General features: G+C 41.1%; 2 protein-coding genes across 2 annotated transcripts in view; one reads left to right on the forward strand and one right to left on the reverse strand.

Moving 5' to 3' along the window:
• Positions 1 to 16,582, reverse strand: part of PSMD13 (proteasome 26S subunit, non-ATPase 13) — a 35,165-nt gene extending 18,583 nt beyond the window's left edge. Inside the window, exons 1-7 of the mRNA XM_053720142.1 lie at positions 16,395 to 16,582; positions 10,531 to 10,609; positions 9,357 to 9,391; positions 9,193 to 9,248; positions 7,807 to 7,850; positions 6,707 to 6,793; positions 6,253 to 6,424 (exon numbers count right to left, since the gene is read on the reverse strand). Coding sequence (XP_053576117.1) covers positions 6,253 to 6,424; positions 6,707 to 6,793; positions 7,807 to 7,850; positions 9,193 to 9,248; positions 9,357 to 9,391; positions 10,531 to 10,609; positions 16,395 to 16,495 — 574 coding nt within the window. The 5' untranslated portion in view covers positions 16,496 to 16,582. The remainder of the gene's footprint in view (positions 1 to 6,252; positions 6,425 to 6,706; positions 6,794 to 7,806; positions 7,851 to 9,192; positions 9,249 to 9,356; positions 9,392 to 10,530; positions 10,610 to 16,394) is intronic.
• Positions 16,583 to 17,310: 728 nt separating this feature from the next.
• The window catches only part of SIRT3 (sirtuin 3), a 64,529-nt gene continuing 56,805 nt past the window's right edge, over positions 17,311 to 25,034 (forward strand). The window contains exon 1 of the mRNA XM_053720143.1: positions 17,311 to 17,789. Within this exon, the coding sequence (XP_053576118.1) occupies positions 17,711 to 17,789 (79 nt within the window). The 5' untranslated portion in view covers positions 17,311 to 17,710. The remainder of the gene's footprint in view (positions 17,790 to 25,034) is intronic.

Consider the following 25,034-nt stretch of genomic DNA (forward strand, 5'->3'; position numbering starts at 1 on the left):
ACAGGTTTAAACACAGGCTTGATTCTAACTAAAGCCTGACAAAAAGCCGGAACGTCTGGGACATCTGCCAGACGCTTGTGCAACAGAATAGACAAAGCAGATATCTGTCCCTTTAAGGAACTAGCGGACAATCCTTTCTCCAATCCTTCTTGGAGAAAAGACAAAATCCTAGGAATCCTGATCTTACTCCATGAGTAGCCTTTGGATTCACACCAAAACAGATATTTACGCCATATCTTATGATAGATCTTCCTGGTGACAGGCTTTCGAGCCTGAATCCAGGTATCTATGACCGACTCAGAGAAACCCCGCTTTGATAAAATCAAGCTTTCAATCTCCAAGCAGTCAGTTGCAGAGAAATTAGATTTGGATGCTTGAATGGACCTTGAATCAAAAGGTCCCGTCTCAGTGGCAGAGTCCATGGTGGCAGAGATGACATGTCCACCAGGTCTGCATACCAAGTCCTGCGTGGCCACGCAGGCGCTATCAAAATCACTGAAACCTGTTTGATTCTGGCAATCAGACGCGGAAGGAGAGGGAATGGTGGAAACACATAAGCCAGATTGAACGACCAGGGTACTGCTAGAGCATCTATCAGTACTGCCTGAGGATCCCTTGACCTGGATCCGTAACGAGGAAGTTTGGCGTTCTGACGAGACGCCATCAGATCCAATTCTGGTGTGCCCCATAGCTGAACCAGTAGAGCAAACACCTCCGGATGGAGCTCCCACTCCCCCGGATGAAAAGTCTGACGACTTAGAAAATCTGCCTCCCAGTTCTCCACCCCTGGGATATAGATCGCTGATAGATGGCAAGAGTGAGTCTCTGCCCATCGGATTATCCTGGAAACTTCTATCATCACCAAGGAACTCCTTGTTCCCCCCTGATGATTGATATAAGCTACAGTCGTGATGTTGTCCGACTGAAACCTGATGAATCCGGCCGAAGCCAGCTGAGGCCACGCCTGAAGAGCATTGAATATCGCTCTTAATTCTAGAATATTTATCGGTAGGAGGGCCTCCTCCTGAGTCCACAAACCCTGTGCTTTCAGGGAATTCCAGACTGCACCCCAGCCCAGTAGGCTGGCGTCCGTCGTCACAATAACCCACGCTGGCCTGCGGAAACACATTCCCCTGGACAGGTGATCCTGTGACAACCAAAGAAGAGAGTCTCTGGTCTCTTGATCCAGATTTATCCGAGGAGATAAACTGCATAATCCCCATTCCACGGTTTGAGCATGCATAGTTGCAGTGGTCTGAGATGCAAGCGAGCAAACGGAACTATGTCCATTGCCGCTACCATAAGTCCGATTACCTCCATACACTGAGCCACTGACGGCTGAAGAATGGAATGAAGAGCTTGGCAGGTGGTTAAAATCTTTGATTTCCTGACCTCCGTCAGAAATATTTTCATGTTCACCGAATCTATCAGAGTTCCCAGGAATGGAACTCTTGTGAGAGGAATAAGAGAACTCTTTTTCACGTTCACCTTCCACCCATGAGATCCTAGCACCTTTGTGAAGATTCTTGGCGCTGTGGCCAACCCGAAGGGAAGAGCCACAAACTGGTAATGCTTGTCCAGAAAGGCAAAACCTGAGGAACTGGTGATGATCTTTGTTGATAGGAATGTGTAGATACACATCCTTTAGATCCACGGTAGTCATATATTGACCCTCCTGGATCATTGGTAAAATAGTCAGAATGGTCTCCATCTTGAAGGATGGAACTCTTAGGAATTGGTTTAGGATCTTGAGATCTAGAATTGGTCTGAAGGTTCCCTCTTTTTTGGGAACCACAAACAGATTGGAGTAGAAACCTTGCCCCTGTTCTGTTTTCGGAACTGGGCAGATCACTCCCATAGTAAAAAGGTCTTCTACATAGCGTGAGAACGCCTCTCTTTTTGTCTGGTTTACAGACAATTGAGAAAGATGGAACCTCCCCCTTGGAGGAGAATCTTTGAAATCTAGGAGATACCCCTGGGTTACAATTTCTACGGCCCAGGAGTCCTGAACGTCTCTTGCCCAGGCCTGAGCAAAGAGAGAAAGTCTGCCCCCTACTTGATCCGGTCCCGGATCGGGGGCTACCCCTTCATGCTATCTTAGTGGCAGCAGCAGGCTTTTTGGCCTGTTTACCCTTGTTCCAAGCCTGGTTAGGTCTCCAGGTTGGCTTGGATTGAGCAAAGTTCCCCTCTTGCTTTGCAGCAGGGGAAGAGGAAGCGGGACCACCCTTGAAGTTTCGAAAGGAACGAAAATTATTTTGTTTGGTCCTCATCTTATTTGACTTATCTTGAGGGAGGGCATGACCCTTCCCTCCAGTGATGTCTGAAATGATCTCTTTCAGAGCAGGCCTGAATAGGGTCTTACCTTTGAAAGGGATGGTCAAAAGCTTAGATTTAGATGACAACAGCAGACCAGGACTTAAGCCATAACGCTCTTCGCGCTAAAATGGGAAAACCTGAATTCTTTGCCGCTAACTTAGCAAGATGAAAAGCGGCGTCTGTAATAAAAGAATTAGCCAACTTAAGGGCCTTAATTCTGTCCAAAATATCATCTAGTGGGGTCTCCATCTGAAGAGCCTCAAATCAAAAAGCAGCTGCAGTGGTTACCGGAACAATGCACGCTATAGGTTGAAGAAGAAAACCCTGATGAACAAAGATTTTCTTTAGGAGACCCTCTAACTTTTTATCCATAGGATCAATGAAAGCACAACTGTCTTCAATAGGTATAGTTGTACGCTTAGCCAGAGTAGAAATAGCTCCCTCCACCTTAGGGACCGTCTGCCATGAGTCCTTCATGGTGTCAGAAATGGGGAACATTTTCTTAAAAACAGGAGGGGGAGCGAACGGAATACCTGGTCTATCCCACTCCTTAGTAACAATGTCCGAAATCCTCTTAGGGACCAGAAAAACATCAGTGTAAACAGGAACCTCTAATTATTTGTCCATTTTACACAATTTCTCTGGAACAACAATAGGGTCACAATCATCCAGAGTAGCTAAAACCTCCCTGAGCAATAAACGGAGGTGCTCTAGCTTAAATTTAAATGCCGTCATATCTGAATCTGTCTGAGGGAAAATCTTTCCTGAATCAGAAATCTCTCCCTCAGACAGCAAATCCCTCATCCCTACCTCAGAACATTGTGAGGGAATATCGGATACGGCTACTAAAGCGTCAGAAGGCTCAGCATTTGTTCTTAACCCAGAGCTACTGCGCTTCCCTTGCAGTTTAGATAAAACCTCTGTGAGGGTAGTATTTATAACTAAAGCCATATCTTGCAAGGTGAAAGAATTAGACGCACTAGAAGTACTTGGCGTCGCTTGTGCGAAGCGTAACTGGTTGTGACACTTGGGGAGAACTAGATGGCGAAATCTGATTTCCTTCTGTCTGAGAATCATTTAATGCCAAATTCTTATAAGTCAAAATATGCTGTTTGCAATTTATAGACATATCAGTACAAGTGGGACACATTCTAAGAGGGGGTTCCACAATGGCTTCTAAACAAATTGAACAATGAGTTTCCTCAGTGTCAGACATGTTTAACAGGCTAGTAATGAAGCAAGCTTGGAAAACACTTTATTTAATGAAAAAAAAACACAATTTGCAAAAACGGTACTGTACCTTTAAGAGAAAAAAAAAGGCATACACAAACTGCAAAACAGGTTAAAATTACTTCAAAATTTCCGAAATTTTAACAGTGTACCCACTAAGCTTTAGAAGGATTGCACCACAAGTAAAAAAGCAATAGACCCCCAAATTGAAAAAACGGATTGATAATTGTCTAAAACCGGTTAAAACCCCCTAAAGCACCTTGCCACAGCTTTGCTGTGGCCCTACCTGCCCTTAGGAAGCGATAATATGGGGTTTAAAGCTTCAATTAGTCCCTCAGAAGACTCTCAGAACCTCAGGAGAAGTTGCTTGCTGCTTGTAAATGTAGGCCTCGCCCACCTCACTCGATGTTGCTGGGGCCTACACAAAACTAACAAACTCTGCCTGAAAGCCATGTGGGTTATAAACAACCCCAAAGAACCCTCAAGCAAATGTCCCATAAAACAGAAAACGTTACTCCCAGACACAAAAACGTTTGTCCCAAATTCACATAACAAACTGAGTGCCCACAAAAAATTAACCCTTTATGCAAGCTAGTAAAAACCTCTGATAACACTAGGATTACTGCTTACCCTTCCCCTAATGGGGACACTGTCAGCCTTTCTGAGTTAACACAGTCTCTGCAGAAAATATGACTGAACATACCTCATTGCTGTATAGCAAGAAACCGTTCCTCACACTGAAGTTTTCCTGTACTCCTCAGCTAATGTGGGAACAGCAGTGGACCTTAGTTACAAATGCTAAGATCATCCTCTTCCAGGCAGAAATCTTCATCTATGTCCTGCCTGAGAGTAAATAGTACAACACCGGTACCATTAAAAAATAACAAACACTTGATTGAAGATAAAATAAAACTAACAGTTTAACACCTCTTCTCTTTAGCCTTCCTGCTTAGAGCCAGCAAAGAGAATGACTGGGGGTGGAGTTAAGGGGGGAGCTATATAGACAGCTCTGCTGTGGTGCTCTCTTTGCTACTTCCTGTCAGGAAGGACAATATCCCACAAGTTAGGATGAATCCGTGGACTCGGTACATCTTGCAAAAGAAATTAATATTTTATAAAAAAAAAAAAATTTGGGAGGGCAAATTGGGTACTGGCAGACAGCTGCCAGTACTCAAGATAGCGGCAAATAGGTAGCGCGGGGTCCATCACAGCTGAATACATATTTAAAATTTAAAAAAAAAAAAAGCCTTTTATTTTAGTACTGGCAGACTTTCTGCCAGTACTTAAGATGGCAGGGACAATTGTGGGGGAGGGAAGAGAGCTGATTGGGAGGGATCAGGAGTGGGGATGTGTCAGGTGGGAGGCTGATCTCTACACTAAATCTAAAATTAACCCTACACGCTCCCTAATTAACCCCTTCACTGCTGGGCATAATACAAGTGTGATGTGCAGCAGCATTTAGCAAACTTCTAATTACCAAAAAACAATGCCAAAGCCATATATGTCTGCTATTTCTGAACAAAGGGGATCCCAGAGAAGCATTTACAACCATTTGTGCCATAATTGCACAAGCTGTTTGTAAATAATTTCAGTGTGAAACCTAAAGTTTGTGAAGAAGTTAACAAATTTTTTTTATTTGATCGCATTTGGTGGTGAAATGGTGGCATGAAATATACCAAAATGGGCCTAGATCAATACTTTGGGTTTTCTACTAAAAACAAATATATACATGTCAAGGGATATTCAGTGATTCCTGAAAGATATTAGTGTTCTAATGTAACTAGCGCTAATTTTGAAAAAAAGTGGTTTGGAAATAGCAAAGTGCTACTTTTATGTATTGCCCTATAACTTGCAAAAAAAGCAAAGAACATGTAAACATTGGGTATTTCTAAACTCAGGACAAAATTTAGAAACTATTTAGCATGGGTGTGTTTTGGTGGTTGTAGATGTGTAACAGATTTTGGGGGTCAAAGTTAGAAAACGTGTGTTTTTTTCATTTTTTTCATCATATTTTATAAAAAAATTTTATAGTAAATTATAAGATATGATGCAAATAATGGTATCTTTAGAAAGTCCATTTAATGGCGAGAAAAACGGTATATAATATGTGTGGGTACAGTAAATGAGTAAGAGGAAAATTACAGCTAAACACAAACACAGCAGAAATGTAAAAATAGCCCTGGTCCCAAACGGACAGAAAATGGAAAAGTGCTGTGGTCCTTAAGGGGTTAAACAACTTTCCAATTGCAGGCAAACAACATACGCTAACCTTTTGTAACCTCAGTTCCTATCCCCCTTTTGTTATCCCCTTAGCATGTAAGCCTATGAGCCCAGCAGTTTGTAGATCTCCTTCATGATGCAACTCTTTCTTGGCAGGGCCCTCTACCCACTTGCTCCCTATAAGCGTTACCTGCATATTAGGTCTCTGTTTATAGCGCTGTGGAACCTGTTGTCGCTCCACCAATAACCATCGTTTTCTATTATCGGATTTGCTTCGTTCTCTTGGGATCCTTTGTTGAAAGAATATCTAGGTAGGCTCAGGAGCACCATAGTACTACTGGGGACGTACAATTTGGGCTGGAGTGTCCCTTTAATGGAGAAGTTTTAAAGTACTAAGGTTGCCTGAACATTTTTGATTACCTAAAAAGTGACCTGGACTCACTTTGGAAACCACTGTATTGTAACCTCAATCATCACTGTCCTCACCTGGTATATCTTTGTGGTCCATGCAGCCCAAAAAGCGTAATGCATCCTTGTAATAAGAGGCGTGGTTGCCAATGGTCTGATAGTATTTGCTGGACAGGTCGTAAAACCGGCTGTGCACAGAGGTTACACCAGCAAGTCCCCCAAGCATTTCCTCTACTCCTTCTATAGTTTCCTGCATATAGAGGAGGGGGGGGGGGGAGCACAAAAACATGGTCACCAATAATTTTTAAGATAACCTTTCACCTCTTATTTTCTGGACTCAATTTAAAAAAGGGACATGAGTGTACCCCTTTTACACACGAAACAAAACACTTTTGGCTAAAAAATAAATAAATAAATTACAAACCTTTCCAAACTGCAGCAAAAGGCAATGCAAAAATGATACACAACATTTCTACGTTACATATTTTATGTAAATTAGAGGACAGGCATTTCGGACGAGCTGGACACCCACCTTAGTGGCTTGTAGGTCTCCAATGTTTAGTTTCAGGGCTCCAATGGCTGTCCTGCACAGTATCACTGCCTCATCGCTGCTTTTTACCTACAATCAGAACAGAAAAAATTAAATAAAAAGGGACAAAGTATATTTTATAAGTCACAATGTAAATCAGAATATTCACCAGGGACAATAATGTCTGCTCAGAGAGCTAAAAGGGAAACTTGTATCATATAAACGGACTCATCATCATTACAATACAAGTCCCCACTAGCTCTCTGGACATACTGTTTAAAATATATTTAAATATGCGCAATAAAAGCGGTCATTTAAAACATTGATAGCTTTAGTTAGAAGCACCATATTTGTAGAAATTCTTACCTCTTCATCTTGAAGCCGCTCCACTACTTCGCCAGCCCGTCGCAAGCCTCTTCCTACGTCAAAAATGACGATTCCGGCCTTCCTCCAATCACGGCGTTGCATTAGGCAATGCTTCCCCCCGGGGGAAGCTGTTATTGGAGGATGCCGGAGGCTTGCGACGGGCTGGAGCGGCTTTCAAGACGAAGAGGTAAGTATTTCTACAAATATGGTGCAATGTAAAGTTTCATCAATGAAAGTGCCCCTGTTTTTAATAGTATTTTTAAAAACCGGGTACTACTTGATGAAATTTTACAATCACTTTAACTTTTATGAATCATATAGAGCAGCAGTTCTAAGTGACTTTCCAATTTACTTCTATTATCAAATTTTGCAGTCTTTTTATACACACTTTTTGAAACACCAGCTCATACTGAGCATGTGCACAAGTTCATAGGGTATACGTATACTAGTCTGTGATTGGCTGATGGCTGTCACATGATACAGGGGTCCGGCAAATGAGGGGGAATAAATCTGTTAAAGAAAATCTACTGCTTATTTGAGTGCTATGGCATTGTCTTTTTATTATGCACTTGATCATTATGCAATTATACTGTATTCAGTAGTCTTTTAAAAGTGAAATGCCCTTATGTACATTTCCGTTTCGCCTGGAATGCCCCTTTAGTGTATACCAAATGAGAAAAGCAAGAGTGTGTGTACAGTGTAAAATCAGCTTATGGAAATATAGCAGACACACAGACCTTCTCTCGTGTCTTCTCCAGGAAGGTCAGAGCCACCGTTGGATCTAGAAGAGCAACACAAGGGACATGGAACATTTCATACATTTAATCCCTAACCCATATACTCCCCAAATCATGACACGTCAGGTAAATACCTTATTTCCTCACAAACCCAACTTATGTTAACGGACATCCAGGGGTGGACTGAGACCAACCAGGGCAAAAATCACTGTCTGATGTATGCTAATGAGAACCGCAGCCTCACTGCCTTGCCCCACCAGGCCCCCCAAATTCCAGGGAGTGGGCTCCAAACTTTAAGGGCCAGAGACAGGGCCCTAAACCTCCAGGGATAGACCTCACAATCCATGACCCTCAGAGCAACAGACCACTACACCCACACTTAAAGTGATTGTAAAGTTATGCACTTTAAGACATAGTTTATAAATGTAATCTTAAAACCAGAAGCACTTTCATGCATTACATTTTTTAAGATGGTTCCTTTGTAAAATAATTACCGTTTAGTTATGGCAAACCTCCCACCGTTCCTCCGCCCACATCTCATACTGTATTTAGTTGATCGATGACGAATCCGGCTTCATCCAATCTTTATGTGCCCCCTTTGCGTCTGGGGCACGTAACCACTGGATGAAGCCGGATTCGTCATCGATCAACTAAATACAGTATGAGATGTGGGCGGAGGAACAGTGGGAGGTTTGCCATAACTAAACGGTAATTATTTTACAAAGGAACCATCTTAAAAAAAATTAATGAATGAAAGTGCTTCTGTTTATTAAGATTACTTTGATATACTATGTCTTAAAGTGCATAACTTTACAAATCACTTTAAAGGGACATTGTACACTGGTTTTTTTTAAATAAATGTTTTGCAGATGATCCATTTATATAGCTCATCTGGGAATGTGTTTGTAACAATGTATAGTTTTGCATATTTTTTTTAATAATAATTGTGATAATTTTTAGACTCCTAACCAAACCCCACAGTGCCAGATGTAGACCCAAGTCTACAAGTTCCTGCTGCTCCTGTTTGTGTAATCTGTCTTCATATGCAGCGAAGGGGGGAGTGTCTGCTATTCCTGCTTTCTCAGCCCAATTCAATTGGTGTCACAGTCTAACCTCATCAACAGTGCTAAACTGGGAGCTTCTAAGTAAGTTTTAAAAGGTTTTGTACTGGATTTGTAGATCAGTATCTGTGCATATTCTTCTTTATAGTAGTGTCTATTACATGCAGTTATATGAAAACTGGTGTATACTGTCCCTTTAACTGTTTAGTAACTGATAGTAAATTAGCTCATTTAACCGGCTGTGACACAAGGAGCCATGGAGATGCCACTAGTGGCCCCCTACACACTAGGCCCTCAGTCCAGGTCCTCTCTGCCATTTCCTCACCTGTCATTTGACGCACCACATGCAGTATAATTTCCACAAGGGATAAAGGATTCATTCTAAAAAAATGAAATAGAACAAACAGTCAAGAATGAAATCGATACAAAACCAGGGGCAGAACAAGCAAACAAAATACTTTACAGTAAAACATCAGTTCTGAATCTTACCTGTGCTCAAAGTCACTGATAAAATTCTCATACAGCTGCGTACAAAAAAAAAAGTGTCAGGGCCTGGAAATATGACAAACTGAGATACAGAGTAAGGCAAAAATCAAAGAGGGAAGAGACGTGGAAAGGGGTCTGCAATTTATATTTATTGGAAAACACAGAGGCATACACCCACCTATAGATTAAAGGGACATGAAACCCAAATTTTTCTTTCATGATTCATTTAGAGAATACAATTTTAAACAGCATTCCAATTTACTTAATTTATCAAAATTTGCTTCATTCTTCAGATATCATTTTTTGAAGAAATAGCAATGCACATGGGTGAGCCAAATCACACGAGGTATCTATGTGCAGTCACCAATCAGCAGCTACTGAGCCTATTTAGATATGCTTTTCAACAAAGGATACCAAGAGAATGAAGCAAAATAGAAAACAGAAGTAGATTGGTAATTTGTTTAAAACTTGCATGCTCTGAGTAATGAAAGAAAAAAAATGTGGGTTTTGTGTCCCTTTAAATTACAGTATTACATTGCACTTACTGTTTATTGTTCTGCTTTTTAATTGACACACAATGTTTCAAATTAGCTATTTTAGCAACATAGCATTTTTTTTTTTAAATTCCCCCAAGCTCCTCATCCGTAAAAGCCTTTTTTAAAACGTATTTATTTTTTACTATTTTACCACTGGGCGGTAAGACTAGAGTGTGCAGCCAATGGCTGTGCGGAATAGAACAGTGTTCTGCACTTCCATTTCTAGCAGGAATTGAACAGCTCAAAATTTCAGAATGAAATTACAGGAAAAGGGGACAAAATAAATAATGAACGTATATTGCAGACTTTTTTTTTATATAAATATGATTTATCTGTTTATATTACCATCTCAAAGTGTTTAATGTCCCTGTAATCCAGGGCTCGACAAACCTGGGAGCCACTGGCTCCTAGAATTTCACCCCTGGCTCCTAACTTTTTGGGTTATCCTCCATATATCTATATACAATACAAACTGTCTGGCTACTAAAAACATGCCTGGCTCCTAAATATTCTTACTGGCTCCTAACTTTTTGGGTTATTCTCCATATATCTATATACAATACAAACTGCCTGGCTCCTAATTTTTAAACAGATTTGTGTAATCAATGCTCATGATATTGATAGAGAAGTTATATAATCACCTTAATGAGTCCATCTCCTTTAGCGATCTCAGGATCTTCCACTAAGTCAAGAAGCTGCAGAGTGAGCTGGTGCCACAACCTGAAACAAACACACAACGTATGTAGAGCATTTACAAAGCACTTGTATGCCGTACTTCATAGGTGCAGCACCATTGTTATTTCATTTTTAGGAAATAAACGGAGAGTTTCTGACATTGTGGGCTGTGTTCACTACTGATGAAGCTACAAGCACAAAATGCACCCCAGCCTCTCTGAAGGGAAGAGGGTTACAAAATGTATTAAAAAGGGAAATCAAACTCAAAATTGTCCTTTTAAAAGGGACACTGAACACAATTTTTTTCTTTCATGATTGAAATAGAGCAGCAATTTTAATCAACTTTCTAATTTACTCCTATTATCAATTTTTCTTTGTTCTCTTGGTATCTTTATTTTAAAAGCAGGAACGTAAATCTTAGCAGCCAGCCCATTTTAGGTTAAGCACCATGGATAGCGCTTGCTTATTGGAGTATTACATTTGCCCACCAATAAGCAAGCATAACCCAGGTTCTCAACCAAAAATGGTCTGGCTCCTATGCATCATATTCCTCCTTTTTAAATAAAGATAGCAAGAGAACAAAGAAATTTGATAATAGGAGTAAATTAGAAAGTTGCTTAAAATTGCTGCTCTATCTGAATCATGAAAGAAAAAAAATTTAGCTTTAGTGTCCCTTTAAGACTCAAAAAAAAAAAATGTACAATTTATTTTTATTTTCAAATCTGCTAAAAGGGACACTGAACCCAATTTTTTTTCTTTCATGATTCAGGTAGAGCAGCAATTTTAAGCAACTTTCTAATTTACTCCCTTTATCAGTTTTTCTTCGTTCTCTTGGAATCTTCATTTGAAAAAGCAGGAATGTAAGCTTACGAGCAGGCTCATTTTTGTTTCAGTACTCTGGACATTTTGGAAAGGTACTTACCTCTTGCTACACCACTTCAGTTTTCCCTTATACCCGCAAAGTGGGTGGCGTGACTGGCAAGTTATATCGTCATACCCGTTGTAAGGGAATCACTAAACCGTTTCTAAGGCTGATCTCTGACGTTTCAATACGCTGTTATTGTATATTACGGACCACCATAGTGCCTCGAGTTCTACAGCTTTGTTATGATTGTTTTTACACATTATTGCTATCATACAATCTGTTGAAATCCGCTCTTCCGTTCATATGTACTTTTTATTTTTTATGCTATTTTTAGCCTGTTGCAGGATTTTCATAGTCTGTAGCGATTTTAGAGTATTTGCATTTAGCCATTTGTAGCAATTTTAGAAGACTGTATATTTAGGACTACACTAATTTAGTATTGAGTGACCGGTCACATATATATTTTATACATTTTAAATTTAGCCACTAGTATATGGCATCTTGTAGTTGTTGTTTACCTTAACATATTTATTAATGAAACATATATTTTTACCCATACAGTGGTTGGAGTTATCTTTCAGCTTTTTTAGCGCTGTCCTTACCCGCCCTTTGTTCTATTGATATATTTGACAGCCTTTGGGGAAAGCTGTTTATTGGTACAGCTTAGATAATTACTGGGGTAGCGCTGTGGGACTTTTGTAAATTTACTACTGTAATAACCTACTAACTGGCCTTGCTCTTTCCCCCCTAAATGCCTCTGCTAGGCTAATTCACCTCTCCCAATGCTCTGTATCTGCTGCACCTCTCTGCGAGTTCCTTCACAGCAGAATTAAATTCAAAATTCTCACCCTGACCTACAAAGCACCCCCCGTCCTCACTTAACAACAAATATACTCCTGCCCGCCGCCTAAGATCCAACAATGATCTGCTATAATATATTTATTATGTTCTGTGAATGTATCATCATTACTGTTTGGGGACAATTCAGTGATCCAGCGGTCAATATGTGCCGGGAACAGCTGCTCTATGTTGTGTTTAGTCTTTATAATGTCTTGTTATATATGTAGCTTCTGCGTTCTCTCTCAATGTGGTGTTGTGTATAACGAGTCCTCTCTTGGTGTCTCTGTAGAACTGTGCAGTTATTGTACGATGACAGCGCGCTCTGTATGAGTGTGCAGGTACGGCGTGATGACAGCGCGCTCTGTATGAGTGTGCAGGTACGGCGTGATGACAGCGCGCTCTGTATGAGTGTGCAGGCACGGCGTGATGACAGCGCGCTCTGTATGAGTGTGCAGGCACGGCGTGATGACAGCGCGCTCTGTATGAGTGTGCAGGCACGGCGTGATGACAGCGCGCTCTGTATGAGTGTGCAGGCACGGCGTGATGACAGCGCGCTCTGTATGAGTGTGCAGGTACGGCGTGATGACAGTGCGCTCTGTATGAGTGTGCAGGTACGGCGTGATGACAGTGCGCTCTGTATGAGAGTGCAGGTACGGCGTGATGACAGTGCGCTTTATATGAGTGTGTAGCTACTGCATGCTGACAGTGCGCTATGGCTGTATGAGTGTGTAGTTACTGCGTGCTGACAGTGCGGTATAGCTGTATGAGTGTGTGGGAACTGTGTGCTCTGGCTGTATAAATGTGTAGTTACTGCGTGCTGACAGTGCGCTCTGTATAAAAGTGTAGCTACTGCGTGCTGACAGTGCGCTCTGTATGAGTGTGTAGTTACTGTGTGCTGACATTGCGCTCTGTATGAGTGTGTCGCTACTGCGTGCTGACAGTGCGCTATGGCTGTATGAGTGTGTAGTTACCGCGTGCTGACAGTGTACTCTCGCTATATAAGTGTGTAGATACTGATAATGTGGTCTAGCTATACGAGTGTGTAGCTACTATGTGATGACAGTGTGCTCTCTATGAGTGTGCAGGTACAGTGTGATGACAGTGCACTCTGGGTGTATAAGGGTGTAGGTACAGTGGTGATGAAAGTGCGCTCTGGCTGTATGAGTGTGCATGTACAGCGTGATGACAGTGCGCTCAGGCTGTATGAGGGTGTAGGTACAGTGTGCTCTCTATGAGCGTTCAGGTACGGCATGATGACAGTGCGCTCTAGGTGTATAAGGGTGTAGGTACAGTGATGATGACAGTGTGCTCTGGGTGTATGAGTGTGTAGTTACTGCGTGCTAACAGTGCGCTCTGGGTGTATGAGTGTGTAGTTACTGCGTGCTGACAGTGCGCTCTGGGTGTATGAGTGTATTTACTGCGTAATGACAGCGCGCTCTGTATGAGTGTGCAGGTACGGCGTGATGACAGTGCGCTCTGTATGAGTGTGCAGGTACGGCGTGATGACAGCGCGCTCTGTATGAGTGTGCAGGTACGGCGTGATGACAGCGCGCTCTGTATGAGAGTGCAGGTACGGCGTGATGACAGCGCGCTCTGTATGAGAGTGCAGGTACGGCGTGATGACAGCGCGCTCTGTATGAGAGTGCAGGTACGGCGTGATGACAGTGCGCTCTGTATGAGAGTGCAGGTACGGCGTGATGACAGTGCGCTCTGTATGAGTATGTCGCTACTGCGTGCTGACAGTGCGCTATGGCTGTATGAGTGTGTAGTTACTGCGTGCTGACAGTGCGCTATGGCTGTATGAGTGTGTAGTTACTGCATGCTGACAGTGCGGTATAGCTGTATGAGTGTGTGGGAACTGTGTGCTCTGGCTGTATAAATGTGTAGTTACTGCGTGCTGACAGTGCGTTCTGTATAAATGTGTAGCTACTGCGTGCTGACAGTGCGCTCTGTATGAGTGTGTAGTTACTGTGTGCTGACATTGCGCTCTGTATATGAGTGTGTCGCTACTGCGTGCTGACAGTGCGCTATGGCTGTATGAGTGTGTAGTTACCGCGTGCTGACAGTGCGGTATAGCTGTATGAGTGTGTGGGAACTGTGTGCTCTGGCTGTATAAATGTGTAGTTACTGCGTGCTGACAGTGCGCTCTGTATAAATGTGTAGCTACTGCATGCTGACAGTGCGCTCTGTATGAGTGTGTAGTTACTGCGTGCTGACATTGCGCTCTGTATGAGTGTGTCGCTACTGCGTGCTGACAGTGCGCTATGGCTGTATGAGTGTGTAGTTACTACGTGCTGACAGTGCGTTATGGCTGTATGAGTGTGTAGTTACTGCATGCCGACAGTGTACTCTCGCTATATAAGTGTGTAGATACTGATAATGTTGTCTAACTATACGAGTGTGTAGCTACTATGTGATGACAGTGTGCTCTCTATGAGTGTGCAGGTACAGTTTGATGACAGTGCACTCTGGGTGTATAAGGGTGTAGGTACAGTGGTGATGAAAGTGCGCTCTGGCTGTATGAGTGTGCATGTACAGCGTGATGACAGTGCGCTCAGGCTGTATGAGGGTGTAGGTACAGTGTGCTCTCTATGAGCGTTCAGGTACGGCATGATGACAGTGCGCTCTGGGTGTATAAGGGTGTAGGTACAGTGATGATGACAGTGTGCTCTGGGTGTATGAGTGTGTAGTTACTGCGTGCTGACAGTGCGCTATGGCTCTATGAGTGTGTAGTTACTGCGTGCTGACAGTGCGCTATGGCTGTATGAGTGTGTAGTTACTGCGTGCTGACAGTGCGCTATGGCTGTATGAGTGTGTAGTTACTGCGTGCTGACAGTGCGCTATGGCTGTATGAGTGTGTAGTTACTGCGTGCTGACAGTGCGCTATGGCTGTATGAGTGTGTAGTTACTGCGTGCTGACAGTGCGCTATGGCTGTATGAGTGTGTAGTTACTGCGTGCTGACAGTGCGCTATGGCTGTATGAGTGTGTAGTTACTGCGTGCTGACAGTGCGCTATGGCTGTATGAGTGTGTAGTTACTGCATGCTGACAGTGCGCTATGGCTGTATGAGTGTGTAGTTACTGCATGCTGACAGTGCGCTATGGCTGTATGAGTGTGTAGTTACTGCGTGCTGACAGTGCGCTATGGCTGTATGAGAGTGTAGTTACTGCGTGCTGACAGTGCGCTATGGCTGTATGAGAGTGTAGTTACTGCGTGCTGACAGTGTGCTCTGGCTGTATAAGTGTGTGGATACTGCGTGCTGACAGTGTGATCTGGCTGTATAAGTGTGTGGATACTGCGTGCTGACAGTGTGCTCTGGCTGTATAAGTGTGTGGATACTGTGTGCTGACAGTGCGCTATGGCTGTATGAGAGTGTAGTTACTGCGTGCTGACAGTGCGCTATGGCTGTATAAGTGTGTGGATACTGCGTGCTGACAGTGTGCTCTGGCTGTATAAGTGTGTGGATACTGTGTGCTGACAGTGTGCTCTGGCTGTATGAGTGTGTAGCTACTATGTGCTGACAGTGTGCTCTGGCTGTATGAGTGTGTAGCTACTATGTGCTGACAGTGTGCTCTGGCTGTATGAGTGTGTAGCTACTGTGTGCTCTGGCTGTATAAGTGTGTAGTTAATGTGTGCTGACAGTGTGCTCTGGCTGTATGAGTGTGTAGCTACAGTGTGCTCTGGCTGCATGAGTGTGTAGCTACAGTGTGCTCTGGCTGTATGAGTGTGTAGCTACTATGTGCTGACAGTGTGCTCTGGCTGTATGAGTGTGTAGCTACTATGTGCTGACAGTGTGCTCTGGCTGTATGAGTGTGTAGCTACTATGTGCTGACAGTGTGCTCTGGCTGTATGAGTGTGTAGCTACTATGTGCTGACAGTGTGCTCTGGCTGTATGAGTGTGTAGCTACTATGTGCTGACAGTGTGCTCTGGCTGTATGAGTGTGTAGCTACTGTGTGCTCTGGCTGTATAAGTGTGTAGTTAATGTGTGCTGACAGTGTGCTCTGGCTATATGCGTGTGTAACTACTGTGTGCTCTGCCTGTATGAGTGTGTAGCTACTGTGTGATGGCAGTGTACTATTGCTTTATGAGTGAGTAGGTATTGAATGCTGACAATACGCGCTTACTTTTTGTTGTAAAACTCCTCCAGTCGATGCCATACAGCAGCCTTGTCGGGCACGGTACTCTGGCTCTGCTGCTGTTGCAAATATCCGGTCACGTCCCTCATTTCTGCGAGGAATAAAATAAATCTCCAACAGGGTAAAGCGAGAAACACACCGGTCGCAGAAACCGGAAGTATCCCCTACAACCTGCACACTCACTTCCGGTATGCTGCATCCATTGAAGCCGTAAAGCAAACCGAAGACTACAAATACCAGCATGCTTTGCTTGAACCTGCTCTCGTCAGCCAGCTGAGCCAGCCACTTGGGCTTGATACTATTGAATTGATAAAACGCGTCAATGTCTGCGAGCACAGAGGTCTATCGGCTTTTGCTAGCTACACATAAGGCGCGCCCCCGATAATCGGTGCACTTATTTTTGTAGTCTTTATAAACGTATTACGAATAAAACGTTATATAAAACAAACCATTGTTTGTCAAACTTATTATTTTGAATTAATATTACACACTCCTTCAACTGGTAAAGGACATTGTTCAGTAAAAGGTTCTCAAGGTCTATTTGTACCTGCTGGAGTGTCATTTTACGGATAACTCTTAACAGATTTTTTTTTAATGACATAATACTTAACGTGACAAATGTATATAATAACATTTTGTTTTGTTTTTCTTGATCACTGTTTAAAAAACAAATATTTTTACTAACACAAACAGTTAATTTTATTTTGTCCAATACTACAGTATTGTTGTCTATAGAAAAGTTATGTAAACAAGAGACTGCTGCAGAAGTTAACCACCAAAAGAGTAGTGGGTGTGAGAGAGCCCAACTCACTCCTGGACTGTATATTGTCCCTGTAAGGCAGTGTCTATGTCTACATAAGGAGGTGGCTATTGGTGTATGCTGGGAGGGAGGGACAGGGGCGGTCACACTGACACAGACAAGTGGCTGCCCTTCTATCAAACACAGCACACATTATAGCTCCATATACAACACTGAGCTTGCAGTATAGATACAGGACACATTTAATAGACATTTATATGCACAGCCATCTAATATGCAACTAGATACAGAGCAATACTCACATAAGTAGATACTAAAGTCATATGCAGATCTCACACACACAGGCTTAGCTCTGACACCAGTTAGTAAGCTCCCCAGTTATATACTGAACAGCTACACATGCAGTTATATCCAGGGAGAGATACATAATTAGTACAGATATAGCTGCATACACATCATTTTACAACAACACAAAGGTTGGCAGTCTCACTGTTGCTGTTGTACATACAAATATTCAGTATTTAGAAATTGCTGTATATAAAAGATGGCTGTCATTTGCGTATCCCGTGGGCTCTTTCTTAGGCGCCTCATTTTGAGACCCCCATCTCAGCTTGGGACATCAGGTAACTGTAAGGGACGCTCAGAACATTAATTAATTAATTATACCCTCTCTGTCATTAACCTGAAGAATATAATACTATTATTAACCCTCAGTCTTTCTGAAATCATATTAACCATCATTCTGTCTAAAGTCTGCTGAACATAAGATATAGACATCAAATTATATATATATCATTTTTTTTAATTATACTAAATACTAGACACATTTGGAAACAAATCACAAAAAATGGCTGTAGTTTTGTGGCATTTAGATCATTCTGGCAATGGCTTTTTTTTCTAATAAATCTGATGCCCACGCAAATCAAACCGTGGCCATTTTTCTGTTCGTTAGTGAATTTCCAATTTTTTTTACGTCTACTAAATACTGAATTTACTTTGAAAAATACAGCATATTAGAATGGGTGTCTGCAGAAATATTTCCAGGTTAGTGGAAGTAAAATATCCCTTAAACAAAACAATATCATTAGCAGCAGGTGCAGCAGGCGAGAGTTGCACAACATTTTAAAAATTGTGGCTCATTGGCATTAAAAAAGTAACTTGTGGATTTTTATGTTTGGATATAAATTGCAAAATTCTAGGGAGGGGCGTTTTCCCCTTTTGCCCCTCTCCATACATGCCTATTAGAAAATCTACAATTTTCAGAGCTAAATTACAAGAAAAAGGGGCAAAATAAATAATGAAAGTATATTGCAAAGTTGTTTTTTTTATACATAACTAACCATTTTATATAAAAAAAAATCTCAGGGTGTTTACTGTCCCTTAAACTCCACTATAAGAACTGATTTTGGCATATGGCTAATGGGATACAGCACTATAGGTCTAATCTGAGGGCTGGTATGGGATATAACTGGCAGGGGCTGTATGGTCTGATCTAAGATTTGATTATTTGCCCAGATAGCTCTCCCCAGATCAACAACTGGTTGTTATAGCAATTGTTTATTCTCAACTGAGTGTGTCTCTCTATTTTCTTTTTTTGTATGCAAATTACTATGATGTCTCCCTATGAGTAAGAATGGGATACCAGACATTAATTATAGAGACTAAGGCCCTGATGATCAATATATTGTCAAACCCACAAGAAATTGCCGCCTTGACTTTGCCAGTCTTACAATCCGTGAGTCTGGCGATATATTCAAACAAAATGGTTCCAACGAGTGGCGATGTGTCTCCCATAGGATCACAGCTTCAGCAAAAGTCCGACAACATCACCAGTTATCTACAATTTCGGCGGAGGGGCTGTATTTAAAGTATGTTTACACAACATAGACTGCGTTCGCTTAAACAAAAAACTGTTTCTGTGTAGTAACACTTCAAATAATGCCTATATAAATTAAGTTTCACTGCACATTCACTAGATTTCTCACAACAGAAATTCTCGCCACTGAAAATCTGGCGAGACTGATGTGGCTGAAACGGTTCATCCAAGATGGAGGACAGTGCTTTGAATATTACTGTCAAAAGCAAAATACACAATTTTTTAAAACAATAACCAATAACCAAAATACATATTATAGCTTTATACAATAAAATACATATAAATAAAACATTGTGTATATAACGCCTCTCTGCGAGACAGCCTTCAAACACTGATTTCAGCCCTTTTGAATATTTCACATGCAATCTTGATCCTGTGATGGATCCCTTTTGAATATATCACTATTTCGATGATGTTTCAATCATAAGGGCCTCATAGAGATATTCTGTGCCCCATCCCACCCTCTATTTTTTGAAGACTATCTACATCTTCCAATGGGAAAGTTCCTTGAGCAGATTTAAAAAACCTGATAGTGTGCGTTATTCTAAAGCTAGTCACCTGGTGGCATCATACTCTATGAGACTCTTTAAAATTTCCACAATCAACTCCTGTTTTGGTGAATAATTGTGGTTCCCTAGGACCCCTCTGCAAAGTCACATGTATTCAAATTACCTATTCACCTCAGGTGGGCCTTTTTCATCTTTTTCGCTTGAGTGCGGTATCACACAGTATCCCCAGAATTCTCGTTGAGATGTAGTGTAGTATCCCCAAATGCTGAAATGAGATTTCACAATTGTGTAGTGCATCCAGACATCATAAACAACAAATGTAGATACTCACAAAATAGAGTTCAATAGTTGGCCTCTTTATTAAAAAAAACTCATATGTAGCTTCTTTTTACAAATATAAAAAGCAGCTTTTATTTCAATCAACGCGTTTCAACTGCTTCTACCGTCTTTGTTCTCTCATTGGATGAGAGCAGATTTACACCTGTTCAATATAAAAACATTTAAAACATTTTATTATTTCCATTTCACGATATCGTAAAGTAAAAAGAGCCGTAAAGCAACATCACAAAGCGGAAAACATAAGAATAAAAAATAATAAAATCCAACTAATCAATGCATTGAAAAGATTTTTAAAATGGCAGATCATATTAATAGAAATTCCACCAATCCTGTGCCGTATTCTGTTAAGTTCCCAATCAAGTAGTTCTTATATGATAGTTCCTGATCTTGTGTAAAGAAACATCCAATCCGTAGTTGGGCAAAGAAAGAGTCTTTTTTTGTGTAGTCTGTAATAAATCCTACAATCGATTTAGAGTAGTTTCAGAGGTGAACCCCTATTCATTTAGAGACATTTTCAAATGTATAAAAAATATAAATATATAAAAAATTATACATTTTAATTAATAAAATAATTATGCCGATTATATTTCATAGATCCCATTGATTTATTACCATCTTTCTATTGCTATAGTTATAATTAATAATCTTAAAATTAGTGACATCAAGTGCATATGTTAACTTACAACTTATACGTAAGCCATATTTCTTTGTGTTCAAGATCTCGATCTCATGGGAGTGATACCTCCAGTTCTGATATCAGGATAAGGCCAAGTTTGTTACTGCAACCTTTTCATAGTTCCCAAAATAGAAGGAGCTTTCAGGCCAATTGTGGATTTGGCTCCTACTTTAAAAATGGAAACAACTGGACTATTCTATCCCTTGTTCAATACGGTCAATATATGTCCATGATAGACTTTAAGAATGCTTACCTTCATATTCCAATCCTCAAAAACTGTACATTACTATAGCAGCCGTTAAACCAAAGACTCTCCACTTGAACCGCCAATACAGCTGGCCCTTTCTTTTTTCCTCCACCAGTTCTGTTTCCAGAGGAATATCTCGGATCAAACTAGATCAATTGTCAGAGATTTTGATTGCTCCATCTTGACCACGCACAACTTGGTTTTGAGATCTGGTTCAGATGTCCAGCTGTTTCCCATAGTTTCTTCCTCTAAGGCCAGAAGACCTTCTATCTCAAAGTCCCATTTATCATCAAGATCTCAAGTCTCTCAACTTGAAGGCTTGGGGATTGAATGCCTATTTTTATGCCAGATAGTTTTTTTTTTATAAGGTCATTGAAACCTTAATTCAGGCCAGAAATCCAGTATCAAGGAAATATGTCATAAGATTTGGAAAGTTGTTCTTAACCGTTATAAGAAAAATGGTTTTAGTTGGCATTCTTTTAGAGTTCCAAGAATTTTTCAGTTTTTACAGGATGGCTTATCTGCTAGCTCTTTAAGAGGTTAGATCTCAGCTCTTTCTGTTTTATTCCTTTAAAAAAAATGTTAATCTTCCTGACATTCAGAGTTTTCACTTAAGCTTTAGGTAGGATTATTCAGGTAATCAAGCCAATCTCTCCTCCCTGAAACCTAAATTTGGTTCTTGGAGTCTACAGGTTTGTCCTTTTGAATCCATGCATAGTTTGGAGATCTAGTTTTTATCATGGAAAGTATTGTTTTTTTTTCTAGCTATATCATTGTCTTAATCCTCAAAATTCTAAGGAAAGACTTTTACATAATTTGGAAGTTGTTGGGCTTTTCAAAGTTTTCTGCAAGATATGAAGGATTTTAGTCAATCTTCTAATTTATGTATTCATTTCTCGGGTCCACATAAAAGCCTAAGGGACTCTGCAGTTTCTTTAGCTTATGGTTAAAAATTATGATTCACGAGGTGGAGTTTGGCCAAGCAGGCAAATGGCCGCATAGTCTCTTAGCTCCGAGACACCCGACGGACCGTAGCTAAATAGCGAGCCAGCAGTAACAGGCTAACTAGCTCCACACATTGGATGGACATCTTAGACCCCAATGTGACTCCAACAGACTGAAACTTACGGCATTCTGCTTCCGCTGGAGCTTCTTTCTCACTGAGGATAATTGAACCTCCGCCATCTTGGATCTCATGTGGCCCGACCCGAGATGCTGCACATCATGAAATCAGCTACCACAGTGGTAGGGATGCTCCTTGACAGGACCGGATCATAGTTTAAGACTCGCACAAAGCGCCAATCAATCCCCAAATCGTCCCGAGCACCACAGCAGACAAACCACACAGCCTGACAGTACATTTAGGCCTAGGATGACAGCCTATGGCTACCATGCTATACTAACTGCGCAATGAGGCTGACAGGTACGCTTAATTGCCACTTTCCATTATAAAGGACATTATCCTATACTAACGAGCTGATGGCTTCAGCAACATAACAACCATAATGGAATAACAAACTTCTTCTATTGCAATATATTAACTAATGTGCTGGTTTATTCATAAGTTATCTGAGTGAATCATTAGAGTGTACTATGATACTGTGCTCTCTCTTATAAACAACATAGTGAGTTTGCTCCAAGTCTAAATACAGACCTCAATCTACCAATAACTAGCAAACTCTAATAAGAGCAAATATTTATTATTGCCTATTTCTCTTTGCAAAGATCTGTTTAAACTACTCTGCCAAGATGGCTTCTAGGAGACACCCCAAGAGGGACAAACAACTTAAAACACAATCTGCCTCAACGATATCTGTCAGTTCCTTCTTCCAACAAGCTGATAATATCTCTCAAACTACAGCAGACAAACAGATGTCAATAGATACGGAACAATAATTAACACCAACAGCTCCACTCTCATTGGAATATATAGTTCAACCTAAGCAGGATATTGCAAAACTACCAACAAAGAGGACTTTGACTCTCTTAAATCCCTTATTACATCTGAACTTATAAATATGCGCAAAGACATCACAGATCTGGGGAACAGAATTGAGGAAATAGAAGACACACGGGAAACCTTCAGTGACATGGTGGGAACAATCTCTACAAAAGCCAATAAACAAGAAACGAAAATTTATTCGCTTCAAGAGAAGATAGAAGACCTTGAAAATAGGTGCAGAAGAAGTAACCTCCGCATCAGAGGTATCCCTGAACATGTCAAAAATCCAGAACTTCTGCCCTATCTCCAAGGATTGTTCCTGCATGTCAAAGAGACCTTCAATTGAAATAGAGAGAGCACACAGGGCATTAAGACCCCCTCCTCCCCCCAACGCTTCCCCTAGGGATGTTATCATGAAATTTCTCAGATTCTCAGACAGAGAAGAAATCTGTCAAAAAGCAAGGATATCGCACACAATCTCCTACTTAGATTACTCAATCCAGATCTATCCAGACCTTTGACCTAGCATCATTCAGAAGAGAAGAGAAGCACGCTTCATCACAACTGTACTTCAGGAAAAACACATAAAGTACAGATGGGGGTTCCCCTTCAGCTTGATCATCCCCTATGAAGGAAATACTCTTGTCTACAAAGGCCCACAAGATCTTGACATACTTTCAAAAGGACTAGGTATCCCATTGAAACTTCCATGCCCGCCTACGACCTTGACTGATTCCTCATCCCTCAATCTCAGAAGCAATAGCACTCCCTTCAGATGATCACCCTGGCAGATGGTCCAATCTAAGAAGAGAAAAGAAGGACCTAACCTTCCCACTTCTCCAAGTGGGGAAAACACTTGATGCTGATAACACCACTCTACTTCATATCAGAGAGACAGAACTAGTATGTATCCTTACACAAAACTTACAATGTTTAACCCTTTAAATAATATGTGTTGCTAGTTTAACACAAAAACGTGAATAAAATAAACCTGTTAAATCAAAATATCTTCACACAAGACATACATCACCTCGCATTTCATATATGAAAATCCTCAGTCTTATCTGAGACCACTATACCGCTCCTTAAGAAAATAGTTACATCCTTCTCGCAGAGTATAAACACCCATACATATGAAAAGTTATTATGTTTTATCACTACTGTTACTTATTAGATAAACTTATAGGTCTCTTTGGTTGTCGGACCACCACTTTAAATGAAAACTGTTCTATACCATTTCTTGGTATTTTACACTGGTTAAACGTTATTATTGTTTTTATTGTTGTTTGTTTTATCTTATCACCTATTTTATATGGCATTGTAACTCCATAGGATTCTCATCCAACCTCAGCTCATTGATACCAACCCAGACTCTTCACAAAAATATAACTCCACAATCCCCTCAGTTTCTGCCCCCAACATTGCTACAAATGCCTCTTAACGATTCAATATCCCTATGTCTAACCCAGAAAATAAAAAAATTAAATATCCTCACGGTCAACACAAAGGGCTTAAATAACCCCTACAAACGAAACATAGCTCTCAGAGATTTTACAAATAAAAAGGAGATTTATTTTCCTACAAGAATCTCATTTCATAAAGGGTAAAGAACCTAAGACTTTCCTATACAAATTTGGCCCAGCCCACTATGCTTCAAACACTTTTAAAACTAACGGAGTAGGAATACCCTTCCAACTACACATTACACACAAAGATAGTGAGGGTAGATACCTTATCCTACTAGGTAAACGATACAATACGCCCCAAACACAAATCAAGATAAATTCGTAACAGCCCTCACAGAAAAAATATTAGAAGTAGCGAAAGGTCTCGTAATTGTAGGAGGGGATCTCAATGTGACCCTAGAACCCCTACTAGACAATTCTAACCACTCCTTCTCTACCCCACATAGAATAATCAATAAAATCAAATGACAGTTAAGAGACCTTACTGTTCATGACACATGGAGGGTACACCTTCCCGGAATCCAAAGATTATACATTTTTCTCCCACCCCCATTCACGATTCTCCCGAATGTATTACTTCTTTCTAGACGTTAACACCCTAGCACTTGCAACACACTCCTCCATCCTACCTACCACATGGACAGACCACTTGATGGTTTCACAGGCTCTGTACCCCATTTTCAAACAGTTTGGGAAGCCCATAAACATGGGAGGTGAATTGATGAGTGCTCACTCTCACTTCACCAAACAACAAAGGTTGGCACTACACAATTCTCTCAACAGAGTCTCTGACCTGGAATTGTAGTTTAACAC

This window comes from Bombina bombina, chromosome 7, assembly GCF_027579735.1.
Source record: "Bombina bombina isolate aBomBom1 chromosome 7, aBomBom1.pri, whole genome shotgun sequence".
Classification (NCBI taxonomy): Eukaryota; Metazoa; Chordata; class Amphibia; order Anura; family Bombinatoridae; genus Bombina; species Bombina bombina.